The 13,070-nt window shown below is 35.4% G+C and overlaps 3 protein-coding genes across 4 annotated transcripts; 2 read left to right on the top strand and 1 right to left on the bottom strand.

Moving 5' to 3' along the window:
- The first annotated feature begins 1,218 nt into the window (after positions 1 to 1,218).
- On the top strand, positions 1,219 to 7,525 carry LOC105782236 (serine acetyltransferase 5). 2 transcript variants are annotated; one of them, XM_052626795.1, is made up of 3 exons: positions 1,219 to 1,731; positions 2,029 to 2,501; positions 7,295 to 7,525. In XM_052626795.1, exons 1-3 carry the CDS (start codon positions 1,327 to 1,329, stop codon positions 7,353 to 7,355), a joined length of 939 nt encoding a protein of 312 aa, XP_052482755.1. In that variant the 5' UTR covers positions 1,219 to 1,326; the 3' UTR covers positions 7,356 to 7,525. The 2 variants fall into 2 exon arrangements, with proteins under 2 accessions (XP_052482755.1, XP_012462294.1); XM_012606840.2 differs by lacking the exon at positions 7,295 to 7,525 and having other exon boundaries at positions 1,220 to 1,731; positions 2,029 to 2,738.
- Positions 7,526 to 7,978: 453 nt separating this feature from the next.
- LOC105782234 (pentatricopeptide repeat-containing protein At2g15690, mitochondrial) lies at positions 7,979 to 9,743 on the top strand. The gene has a single exon (XM_012606835.2). It carries the CDS (start codon positions 8,150 to 8,152, stop codon positions 9,611 to 9,613), a length of 1,464 nt encoding a protein of 487 aa, XP_012462289.1. The 5' UTR covers positions 7,979 to 8,149; the 3' UTR covers positions 9,614 to 9,743.
- Positions 9,744 to 10,297: 554 nt separating this feature from the next.
- On the bottom strand, positions 10,298 to 12,841 carry LOC105782235 (mitochondrial carrier protein CoAc2). Its single transcript, XM_012606836.2, has 7 exons — positions 12,287 to 12,841; positions 11,949 to 12,034; positions 11,658 to 11,865; positions 11,426 to 11,552; positions 11,161 to 11,345; positions 10,949 to 11,071; positions 10,298 to 10,734 (listed from the first exon to the last, which is right to left on the bottom strand). The coding sequence occupies exons 1-7, from the start codon at positions 12,443 to 12,445 to the stop codon at positions 10,597 to 10,599; spliced, it is 1,026 nt and encodes a 341-aa protein (XP_012462290.1). The 5' UTR covers positions 12,446 to 12,841; the 3' UTR covers positions 10,298 to 10,596.
- Positions 12,842 to 13,070: the final 229 nt, after the last annotated feature.

Consider the following 13,070-nt stretch of genomic DNA (forward strand, 5'->3'; position numbering starts at 1 on the left):
AGCTGAGTTGGCAGCAGTTATCTCGTACTTTGACTTTTGTATAAAATGAAAATCGGGTAGAAAGGAGAAAAATGACGTAATTTACAAAGAATTCACTAAATTTTACACCTACATACCATACTTAACGCATAAAAAAAGCTATGCAAATAATTAAAAAAATAACAAAAGGCGACAAAAGTTTCTGTATTTTAAAAATAATAATTAGGTCCTTCGGTAAAAAAAAATGTTAAAAGACATCAATTAGATTTTTAAAGTCAATTTTACATCTATTTAATTAAAAATATTTTTTAAAGTAAGGAATAGTAATATGAAAGTGTTTTTATCTTAGCTAAATATTTCTTTTAACTTTTGTACTTGTATTATCTTTTTATTACTTTAATCTTTATACTTTTTTTTGATAAAAAAAAACTAAAGATAAATTACATCAAATAATCCATTTCCCCAAATAGGGATATTTAAAAAATCTATAGTCATTCACTATCTAAATGAACCAATTTGACCAGTCTATCAGTTTCTCGATTCTCTTCTCTAGAGATATGATAGATATTCCACTGTTGAAACCGAGAAAACCGCTGAAGAATTCTCCTCATCAGAGCAGAGTTAGATCCTCCTGTGAGCCTCTCATTTCTGGCATTAACCACTTTGACTATCTGTCCGAATCAGCACATTATTATGGAGTCGGTCAATGAAGATATCTAAGTCATTTAAGATGTCACACAATTCAACGTCGAACACATAATAACTCCCCAAGAATCTACTAAAGCTACAAATCTAATTCTCAACATGATCTCACACAATTCCTCCTACAGAAGCAAAATCATCCTCAAGTCTTACAAAACCATCGGTATTCAAACAAACCCAATTTTCATTTAAATTAGAAAACAAAGTTGAATCTTGAAATGATCACGATGGGCCTCTGACAATTATCATAAACTGTTTGGCCCAACTAAAAGAGACCTTAATCTTTATACCGTATAATCCATCACTCCGATTCAATTTTCCAATCATAAATCTTTTATTACATCCCTCAAAATTCAATTTTTGAATAAAATTTTTGTAAATATTTTTTTTACCCACAAAAACTAATATATGATAATCATGTTTACCAAAGTCCCTTTTTTTCTTCTTTAAAACCAATAATATCCAAACACTGTTTGAAGCGAATCTTCCACGTGTCAACTCCAGGAACTCCCATGACCCTATGAAAACGTAAAATGATGCTATTTGCACTACATTAAGCGAGCGACTTCCAATTGCTTCGGGCTTTTATAATATCGTGTATCGTCACGGTGAAATCTCCGCCCTTCAAGTCTTCACAGCTAAAAGATGCCGGCCGGAGAACTCCGGTATCCTTCTTCGATCTCTTGTCCACAGATTTCTCAAGCAACTGAAACCCCCATGGAGGAAGACGAGGCGTGGGTGTGGGCGCAGATTAAAGCCGAGGCACGCCGCGACGCCGAGTTGGAGCCGGCTCTAGCTAGCTACCTCTACTCCACGATCCTATCTCACTCCTCTCTCGAGCGCTCCCTCGCCTTCCACCTCGGCAACAAGCTCTGCTCCTCCACGCTCCTCTCTACGCTTCTCTACGACCTTTTCCTCAACACTTTCTCTTCCGATCCTTCGCTTCGAGCCGCCGCCGTCGCCGATCTCCGTGCGGCTCGCGTTAGGGATCCCGCTTGCGTTTCCTTCTCTCATTGCCTACTTAATTATAAAGGATTCTTGGCATGCCAGGTAAATAATTTTTCTCAATTTTGAATTTCCTCTTATTAATTTAAATTTCGCGAAAGGAATTTTAAGCTTTATTTAGTTATTTATCTGTTCTCATTTTTAAGTTTTGTACGCCATTAATTAAAATTCTTTTACACGTTTAATTTTAGATTAATGAACAGGAAAACTGATTTTCTTGTTGCTAATTGAATGTTGTAAATGGAATTTGTGTAAAGCATTGTTTGTTGTTCATAAGAGTAAAAAATTGATGATCATTGGATTTTCCTTCTAATAATATCTAGAAATTTTATGTTATTATAGGCTCATCGAGTTGCACACAAGTTGTGGACTCAGTCACGTAGGCCGCTAGCATTGGCATTACATTCTCGAATCTCCGATGTTTTCGCCGTTGATATACATCCGGCAGCAAAGATCGGGAAAGGGATCTTGTTAGATCATGCCACCGGTGTGGTGATCGGAGAAACCGCGGTTGTTGGCAACAACGTGTCAATTTTGCATCACGTTACCCTCGGTGGGACTGGGAAGGCATGTGGAGATCGGCATCCGAAGATTGGTGATGGAGTTTTAATCGGAGCCGGTGCAACCATATTAGGGAATGTGAAGATTGGGGAAGGAGCAAAGATCGGGGCAGGGTCAGTAGTGCTGATCGATGTGCCACCTCGGACCACGGCTGTAGGCAACCCTGCAAGGCTTGTCGGAGGGAAGGAGAAACCGTCAAGGCATGAGGAATGCCCCGGAGAGTCCATGGATCACACTTCATTCATCTCTGAATGGTCAGATTATATCATTTGATTCAGTTTTCTTTGCTATTAGAATTCTATAGTCTAAACCTGTTCTGTTTTTGCATGCTATATGGTGTTGAAGCCTGTTAAAAATTGTAGTCTCTTTCTATCTTTTACTTAGCCCTATGCGTATATTCAACTGTTTTTCTCGTATCTCTATACTCGTGCTCGAAAATTATATCGAATAAAGGTGTTAGACATAGGTGATTGCTGTTGCCTGGATGCTGATATCTATATCTTTTTGTTGTTTATTAACTGAACTAGATGCTGGTTGCAATATCTTTTTCCTACTTGTTTATTAACTTAGTACCCTCATATTTATAGTTTTTCAAGTGGGTTTTTATTCTAATTGAGTGCTCAAAATATTAGTATTTTTTTAATCAAGTTCGTCCATCGGTTTAGCTTAGGCCTTAAATGTGATTTAAAGTGTATTAAAAACACATTAATCAAACTGTAAACAAGTGTATACCTATTGTATGGAGAGGCATGAGATTCAAGTTAAACTATGGGTAAAAGTACTATGATGGTCCTTGTACTAAGGGTCAGATTGTATTGTCTTTTTTACTCCAAAAATGGGCAAATCAGTCCCTATACATTAGATCAAAGAGCAAACAAGTCTTTTTGATAGAGGTTTCATATATTTTTACTGTTAAAAATTAGTCCATGTAAGTCAGAATAAGGTATATGTGGCACACAACATGTATTTATCTAGTTATTTTGTCAGTCACCAGGGGCGAAACCAGAATTTTTTTTTTAAGGGGCCAAAATTAAATTATGATTTTTACAATAATAAAATTGAATTTTACCAGTTCAATAGCTTGTATTTTTATAATTTTAAAGGATTAAATCAAATTTTTATATATTTTTATTTTTATAATCCTTAGGTCACTGGTTTGAATCGGATGATTTTTCCATTTAGTAGTTTAAAATTTTGTTCATGAAAAAAAGTTATATTTTTAGCGAAAGTGAAAATGTAATTTTATCTTTAAATTTTAAAAGATTTAAAGGAAAAATGAAATTATTTTAAGGGGTTGAGGTCATGTCAACCCTCTAATTAACTAAGTGTCAGTTCTTCATTTCTTAAAAAAAATACTTCTGATTCCAAAAGCACTTTTGAAAAAAAAATTGTGAAAAACAAGCTGTTTTTATCTGAAATTTTTAGTTTGTCATCTGAAAAGGAGCAAGTTAAAAATTTTAGTTTTTCCTCTCCCAAAAGTACTTTTGGTGTTTAATTACTTTTTCACCCCTCTAATAACATAGTATTTTTCTTTTTTTCTTGGTGCTTAATTACAATTGTATTAAAATCATTAATTAAAAATAAAAAATATTTTTTAAAATACTAATCACAAATATTTAATGGTTATATTTAAATATTTAAAATAGAGTTTATATATTCTAATTAAATTTTATAAATAATTAATATTTATTGCTTAAAATATTTAGAATTTATATTTCATATATTAAAATATTAACAAGTTATAATAATTTTTTATATTCTTACTAAAATATAATAATATTAACTAATTTAAATATTATTTAAATGCATATTTATTACTTGATAATAATATGTCTAAAATGGACTTTTTATTTCTCAAAAGTACTTTTTGACAGCAATACTAAACATTCAAATTTTAAACTAAACTTTTTAAAAGTACTTCTTAAAAGTATTTTTCTTAAGCACTTTTCAAAAAACAATGAAATTCAAAAGCAATGAAGAACTGGTCCTGATTAGTTAAGAGTGACATTAGAGAAACATTGGCGGAATTATCCTTTTGGAGTTGACAACCATTTCTTTCTGTCTATTCTGTGTCTCGAACAATGGTGCACTGAAGGTAGATATTTTGCATTAAAACAACCCAGCTGAAGCGGTGGAAATTTAGAGGACTGGACATATTCTTTAACATTTCTTCTTCTGGTAGTTATAAGGGACTTTATACTTTTTACAGGAGAAAAAGAAGGTTTTTGGTAAGCGGAGTATGGATTTACTAAAGGAAGATTAGTAGCCTGGATTTTTTCTTCCTCTGTGAAATATTCAACTTCATAGAGGGAGGAGATTTTTCTAGCAGAATGAGAACGGAAAGGGGACTCTAGTAATGAAAGTTGGGCTTTTGTAGTAGATAATCTAGGAGATTCCATGATTCTAAGCTCTCATCTTACTTGATCGTAGTCTTTCTGATGAAAGAAAATCTGAGATTTACTTGGCTCTGATACCAAAATCGGGCAGGTGAGTAAGAAGCAAGAGATCAGTAATTAACGATTCTTAACAGCAGGTATGCTATGCCAAAACACAGGCCTTTCATCTCCTTCTGGCCATCAACAAGGCACTGCCTTTTAGCTGTTAAAACTCTTTAATCACTGAACTCCTTCTTCAAACTCATCTGAACCTAATAGTATCTTTTATCAGGTTTAATTTCTGATGTGCAGGATCCATAAGTATGGCAAGCACAGAGCATACTCTTAACCTTATGAGAGATTTTCTTTCATAGAAATCCTATTTTCAAGTAAGAAGAGATGAGAGGGGTTTAGAAAGCCATAGATTTTTAAAACTCGTCTGGGTTTTATTTCAAAGGTAGTTCTTATCTTACAACTGACTCTTCTCTATTCTTATATAGAGGAGGATTAAGATAAGCAGATAAGGAGGAATCTGCTTTTACAAACATAAAGGACATGACTCATACATAAAGGACATAAGCAGATAAGGAGGAATCTGCTTTTACAGACACAAAGGACATGACTCATACATAAAGGACATAAGCAGATAAGGAGGAATCTGCTTTTACATTAACCTATCTATTATTGATGCATCTGTATTCGTATCATAGTCTGTATCAATATCAGAGGTGATGTTGAGCTCTTCCACTTTCTGTCTTTTTTTTTCACGGGCTCTGTAACACCTAAGCTCCAGCTTTTCAATCCTTCTTTCTAGATCATCTGGTGGTATCACATCATCATTATTGCTTCTGGGAAGTGGATCTTTTGAGACACTTGGTCCTTCTTCATGTATATCCTTCCAGACATGTGTGTCTTGAATTATCTGGCTGCAATGCATGGGATAATCTTGAGACCATTCTTTTGGATCTGGTATGTTGGACCAATACTCATTCAGGGCTTCTTTCAACTGGTTTTGATAGGATGTCGGTGGATTCCTTTGAACATCCCATGGTGCTTCTCCTGAAGGCCATATTTTTGAGGGAATTATCTTATTAATCTGACACAAATATTTCTGAATTTTCTTGAGATCAAAAGGATTCTCATAAACCTCTTCAAAATATGTATTATGGATCCAAGAACTAGGAAGAGAGGCTAACTGTGTTGCTGATCCATTTTGCATGAAGTATTGAGGTTTATAGAAGATGATTACTATCCATTGGACACGGGTATTTTTGTAGAATTCAAACATGAGCATATCTACCCAATATTCTAAAGGATATAACCATTTTAAAAATGTGGCTAGGTTTTTCATCTCAGGAGTTTCTTCATTGCGGACTGCCATGGTTAAGAAATGTTGGAGGTCAGGCATAAAGAACTCTATCCCTATGTGAAAGAGATGAGTTAAATACCAAAATATCCATTTTCAGTTCTTCAGGAAACTCACCAAATTGGAACTTGATTGGATTTATAAATGGGTAATCAGGATGAAGTCCTAAAGGTTTAAGAAGTAATCCGCCGGGCCCATGGACAGGTCTAGTTGCAGATATCTTCAAGAGCAATAAAAGTCTCTTGCTGAATTTCTCCCATAGTTAGATTGAGAATATTTTTGTTTTGCCTATAGAGATTCTGATTAATCGCGACTTGAATAGGATCTGGAAGGGATGCAACAACTGCTTGCTTCAGGCTTGGTTCTGATCCGAGAGCATAAAAAAGCTTCATCATAACATAAAAATGTTTTGATAAATCTTTCTTCTGATAAGAGCAGCATTTTCTTTTGAAAAACTTCCTTCTCTTCAAAGTTAACAGATCTTCAGGATTACCTATAAAGTAGCTATGGATAATCCTTATGTTCTGTGAAAAGTCTGTTAATACCAGAAACTGTAATTGATCTGCTTGAGTAACTGAATTCCACCAATCTTTTAACATTCCTGTGAATCTTGAAATAAATTCAGACATGATGTTGTAATGACTTTCTTCTGTAAGCCTTCTGGTATCAAGCCATGAATGGAATTCTTGTAATCTTGCTGGCCATTTTGAAATTGGAATATCATCTAGAGTGAAAACCATTTTTGTTGTAGAGACATGTGGAGTTGTCCTGACATTTGATGGCTCTGCTTCAGTCATGTCTTCATCTGATGGTTCTTCCACTTTTACTCCTGGAGTGGCCATTACTTCTGGCAGATCTGATTGATTATCATCGATTTCCTCTTGTGAAAAAGGATTGGATTGTGTCTCAATAGATTCTGATTCATCAGTTCCTGAAAAAGATACTAAATCTTCTTCATTTGGGACAGGATTAAAATCTGGAACTGGGGTCATTTCTGATTCTTTTTTAGCAACAGATATCTTTGGCAAAATATCATGACTATAATCCCTTAAAATTTTTGATAAAGGATTAGTAGGACATGTGTTATTTTGCATCATTAAAGACTTAGATATCTGTTTTGGTGGCGGAGATGTTGGTGGTGAAGAGAATTGGCTTTCTTCATCATCATCTGGCTTTTCTACTGGTCTCTTGCCTCGAGCCTTTTCTTTCTTTCTTTTTTCTTCTTCAGCTTCTTTCTTTTCTTTTGCTTTCTGAGCTTTGATCTGCTGCAATAATTCACTAATTGTAGCCTTTTTCTTTGGCTCAGGAGGGGGAAAGATAGGTGGTTGAGTACCAAGGTGTCGAGGACCTTCTGTCTGTCTGACTGAGGGGAAAAGCTCAATTCTGTTTATGGCTGGTTGTGGTGGTGGCAGCTTCCCATTTTCTTTCAGATATTTTATCTGTTCTTTGAGGTTTTGGATCTATTTTTTGTTTTTTTTAAGAAAAAACTATCTTTAAATCTTATAATTTTATAGATTTAGACACCAATTTTAATTTATTTTTTACAAGAATTTTTGTAGGCTTTTATCTAATTCACGTTAAACGTTCAACTGTTATAACCAAATGTCACTCTACAATGTTTCACAACGCTTTAGTAAAATTTAGTCTAGAAATTTATTTAATTTTTAATTTTGTTAAAATATCAAAAATAATATTATTAAATTTTGCTGTTAAATTATAGATATGAAAATTAACAAAAAAATTAATTATTCAGTTTTTATAAAGCACTAAAATGCGTAAAAAAATTATAATGTTAAATTTAATTTTTAATATTTATATATATATTTTATCAATTTAATCTTTCAAACAAATTGAAATCCTTAACAGAATAGGTATAGTAACTGCGTTGTATATTTTAGCTAACATGACATCATTTGTTTTGTATAAATAATTTAAAATTATAAAATATTTAAAAAATAAACATGTTTTAATGTTTTAGTAAAAAAATTTATAATTCTATTTTTTTAAGAAGTTAAAAAATGTTGAAATGAAATTTACCTGCAAAAGAAGATCTAAACCGCAAACTTGAGGGAGACGCTGTCGTTTTGGTGGTATACCGTTTGATAAATATCATAAACATCAAAAACTCGTAAACACACAAGGCCCTGCAAGCAAATCAATAATGGCGTCATTGGTATCGCTTCAAAACAGTGGAAATTCCATAAGCTTCTCTTCCCACTTGAAGTCTTCAATCACTACCAACCACTCTTTCCCTCTCAACAACAATAAACTAAAGCTCAGTTTCTCTCAAGACCCAAACAAGCTTAGCTCTCTATGCACCTACGCCGCCTCCGATAATACCAAAACGAACAACTCCACCAGGGTGTACCGCCGCCATGGTTCCAACACTCACCACCGCCTGGCCACAAAAAACCGGCCTAACCCCCGGAAGCTCAACACTGAAAATCGAAACGAAAACCACCAATCTCCTGAAAACCCAACATTCCAAAGCGTTGATGTGGATTTGATCAAGCTATGCCGAGAAGGTAAGGTGAAAGAAGCTTTAGATTGTATGGGTCAAGGCGTTTCAGCGGATTATAATGATTTCGGGGCGTTATTGGATGCTTGTGCGGACACGAATTCGCTTGAATTGTCCAAAAGAGTTAATGATTTGTTGAGAAGGTCGAAGTTCGCGGGTGATATCGATTTGAACAATAAATTGATAGGTGTTTATGGGAAATGCGCTAGTATGAGAGATGCTCGTAGGGTGTTTGATAAAATGCGTGAACGGAATTTGGCCTCTTGGAAGTTGATGATTAATGGCTACGCGGTGAATGGGAATGGAGCTGATGGGTTGTTGTTGTTTGAAGAAATGAGAAACGGTGGATTTCAGCCGGATAACGAGACTTTTCTGGCTGTTTTATCGGCTTGTGCAAGTGCAGGCGATGTTGAGGAGGGAGTAAAGTACTTTGAATTGATGAAAAATGAATATAGTATTGCTCTGGGGATTGAACATTATATAGGGGTTATTAGTGTTTTCGGGGAAGCTGGTCATTTGAATGAGGCTGTGGAGTTTATTGAGAATATGCCGATTGAGCCGACAATCGAGATTTGGCAGGCAATTCGGGGCTTTGCACGAATTCATGGAGATATAGACCTTGAAGATCATGTCGATGAGTTGTTGCTTGAATTTGATCCGTCGATAAGCAGTGAGAACAAACTCCGAGTTCCTACGAAGAAGAAACATTCTACAATTAACATGATTGAGGAGAAGAACAGAGTGAGTGATTATAAGTGTATAAACCCTTTCAAGGGAGAAGGAAATGAGAAGTTTAAAGGCTTGAATGGGCAAATGAGGGAAGCCGGATACGTGCCGGATACAAGGTATGTGCTTCATGACATTGATCAAGAGGCAAAAGAGCAAGCCCTGCAATACCATAGCGAGCGATTGGCGATCGCTTATGGTCTTATTAGTACTCCAGCAAGGACACCTCTTAGGATCATTAAGAACTTGAGAATTTGCGGAGATTGCCACAATGCGATCAAAATCATGTCCAAGATTGTTGGAAGAGAGTTGATTGTAAGGGACAACAAAAGGTTTCATCATTTCAAGGATGGCAAATGCTCTTGTGGAGATTACTGGTAAAGCTGTAGAAAACCTGGCCTTGATTTTGTACTTATTGTTAATCGCTTGCATCAAGACATTGTGGAATGCTTGTATTGAAATCTAAACATCCATTCAATGAAATTTAAATCCAATAGCAACCTTTGAGTCATTGAAATGTTTGTTCACGTCAAACAAGTTTTTGCTTCTGAACATTCAAGGTCGCAATGATGAAAAAGAGCATTTGTTTCTTTTGCAAATATATCATTAAGAACTTAGGTCCTCAGTATTATACACGCACATGCATGCATGCATGCATGCATACATATATACATACATGGCGTTTGCTTTAGTAAACTGAGACATGAACAGGGCTCTGATATATATTTCTCAATCCATCAAAACCTAGGTCCTCAGTACTATTATAGGTAGCCATATATGAATCATCAATGCATGTTGAACCTAGATTGGCTAGCATACAAATATGCATACATACATATATACATACATCATACATGGCATTTACTTCAGTAAACTGAGACCAGAAAAGGTCACTCATATTAATTTCTCAATCCATCAAAATCTAGGTCCTCAGAACGATTTTAGGTAGCCATAAATGAATCATGAACACATGTTGAATCCAAAGTGACTGTATATTATACATAATGTTTGCTTCAGAAAACTGAGAAATGAACACAGCACTGATATCGATTTCTGAAAAGTTGATAGAGAGCAGCAGTCAAAATTCTTTATTGGATTTACACCCCAAAATTATGTACATTGTTTATGAATCTAATTTTTCTATGGAGAAACTGCTCCAAGAATATGCTAGCTCCACCTCTTACAAATTTATTAGGTGGGGAATTGAACCTATGCATGTCCTATTTTCGGAGCTTAAAACAATGGAATGTACAGGTTAGATGGCCTGATTTGATCACTTGTAACATGAAGAATTTTAAAGTTGAAGCCAAGCTCATTGCTAGCTAATATAAAGAATAAATGTGATGAATATTACTTTTTTTTCCCTAAGTGTGGAGAGATGATGTTTGGGTATTTCCTTTATTTGTTACCACTTCTATCACAGCTTCATCATGGGATGGAACTCTCAGGTACGATTTCATCATGTCATAAACTGTAAAACCAATTGCCACAGATGGTACAACCTGTAGTAGACACAAAATTATCAATAAAATGCTCCTAATGGAAAGTTATGTTGTTCTAACTCTTCATTTTTCTTGAAGTACTTGTAGCCAACACCCGTGTCCGACATATTTTAGGACATGAGTATGTGAAAAATGAACATATCCATGCTGGATACATACCCGTATCCAACACACACAAGTCCGAGAATATAGATGAGAAGGGGAGTTTTCTTACCTTAAGGTAGTTGATACTCAGCCCTGAAAATAATTGCTTCCAGCCTTGATTTTTAGCTATCATAACGAGTGTTTCCATTGTTCCTTTCAACTCAGGACTATTGGATGCCAAGAGCCTTTGGACCTAACCACAAGAATTCTCATTATTACATAAAAATTCCAGGTTTGATCACTTTTCAACCATGAATTTGGATTGAAATGAGTTTGAAATACCTGCATTTGCCTCCTCACAACATCAAGAGGATATGTGAAAGTTTGTCCCAATAAACCAGCTACTGATCCACACACCAGATTGACCATTATATTTTTCTTCTGATCATCCGGGACATGGCGTTTCATCTCCTCGTAGAAGTAAAACTTCAAACCCGCATATGGGAAGATTCCATAAAGCGATGGAGCTGCAAATCGAACCCCACAAGAATGAGTCCACCGAAACACAAGTTAAAAGATTCGATAGCACTAGTGTTGAAATGCATACCGACACCACGGTAGAGACCCCTGAGGCCTGACCCTCTGTAAGTTTTTGAAAAACAATCAAGAATGCCATTATAAACTTGTTCTGTATTAACTAGACCTTTCACATTAATCTTTGGTGGACCAACAACCTGCATTAGCCAATCTTACGTGTTATAACTCACAGGGAAGGAGCCAGATTCGAAATTTCCCGGGTACTCCTTGGAGTGACTCTGGGTTTATATTCAACTACTAACCTGATAAGCTAACTTAGTCCGAACCAAATCAAGAGGATATGTAAAAAGCACAGCAGTTCCACCAGCAAATGATCCAGCCACAAGATCAAGCACAGGGCCTCTTCCAATGCCGGGAAAACTGTCGATGATCCATCTTCGGTACTGTTCGTAAGTCATGTAATGAAGTGCGGCATAGGGAACTATTCGAGCAACACTAGCACCATTCCCTCTACAAGACATCCCAAAAACTAAGTAAACAAATTGAAGATAAGTAACAACCTTTCATGTTAAATGAATTGGTTATTGATTCACCTGTAAAAACCCATTACTCCTTCGGTTTTTGCAATCTTTTTGAATGATCCAAAAAGGCCTACGCTGTGAAATTCCGCTCTTCTTGTCTGAAAAAGAAAAAGATTGCTGAATCAGTTTCTTTTGCTAAGCCATTCCAAATACTGTACAAGATCAATATACCATCAGCTAATTGATGTTCAAGATTATCAGAAATAAACCCATTTTTGCTTAAATCATAAGCAACCTCAAAACAATATGATCTTTCACCTTTTAGTTTAAGCTTGAAAAAAACAACTATGGATGCAAACCCATTAGTGAAAAAAGAATAAAAAAAGCAAAAGAAGTCCCCCAAACCTCACCTGAAACAAAATCTTGACACGCTCAAGCGGAGCAACGGCGGTCTTTGCAAGCCCACCAGCAACACCACCAGCAATCAATTCCTTTACAAACAAAGGCATGGATTCTATAATCCCATCAAAGAACATCCCCATCCCTCTTTCTTCACCTTTCTTACCCATTTCAACAAACACCTTCAAGACACAGAAAATATAGAGAAAAAAGAAAACAGATTTCTCCTATAAAGAACAGTAAAAGAAGCAAGAAAGGCCAAGAAAATAACAGAAACAGAAAAGTTTCTGTCCGTTGGGTCAGATTGAGTAGGAAAATTAAAGAGTCTTTATATGTTATGGGCAACTAACGAGCCTGAGAAGTACACGCGTTGCTTCCACGATAGATTCCTAAAGAGGAGAGAAAAAGGAAAGAAGATTTAATTGGCTAAAACCCGAATTTGGTGGGCCTAATCTCAGTTTCTTTTTTATACCCGTTTGTTTGATCAAAGAATCTCGTAACCTTAGCCGTTCAATTACTGCATCTAACTTTTTCTAGCTGAAAGTGTTTTTTTTTTTTTTCTTGTATTTCTTAGATATCAATTAAATTCTGGGGATCCAAACAAAAATTAGTGAGAAAATTCATTACTCAAACGAAAACCATAACCATTCAAAGTTGGCTCCTGCAGCACGCCGCATCTATTTTTCGAATATTATTTTGTATTTTTTTCTCAACGGAATATATTATTTATAATTTTATATACTGCTGAAAGTCAAAGGAGGTGAAAGCAACGTACCTATGAGTCTATTTGGATGG

The sequence above is a fragment of the Gossypium raimondii genome, chromosome 13 (assembly GCF_025698545.1).
Source record: "Gossypium raimondii isolate GPD5lz chromosome 13, ASM2569854v1, whole genome shotgun sequence".
In the NCBI taxonomy this organism is placed as follows: Eukaryota; Viridiplantae; Streptophyta; class Magnoliopsida; order Malvales; family Malvaceae; genus Gossypium; species Gossypium raimondii.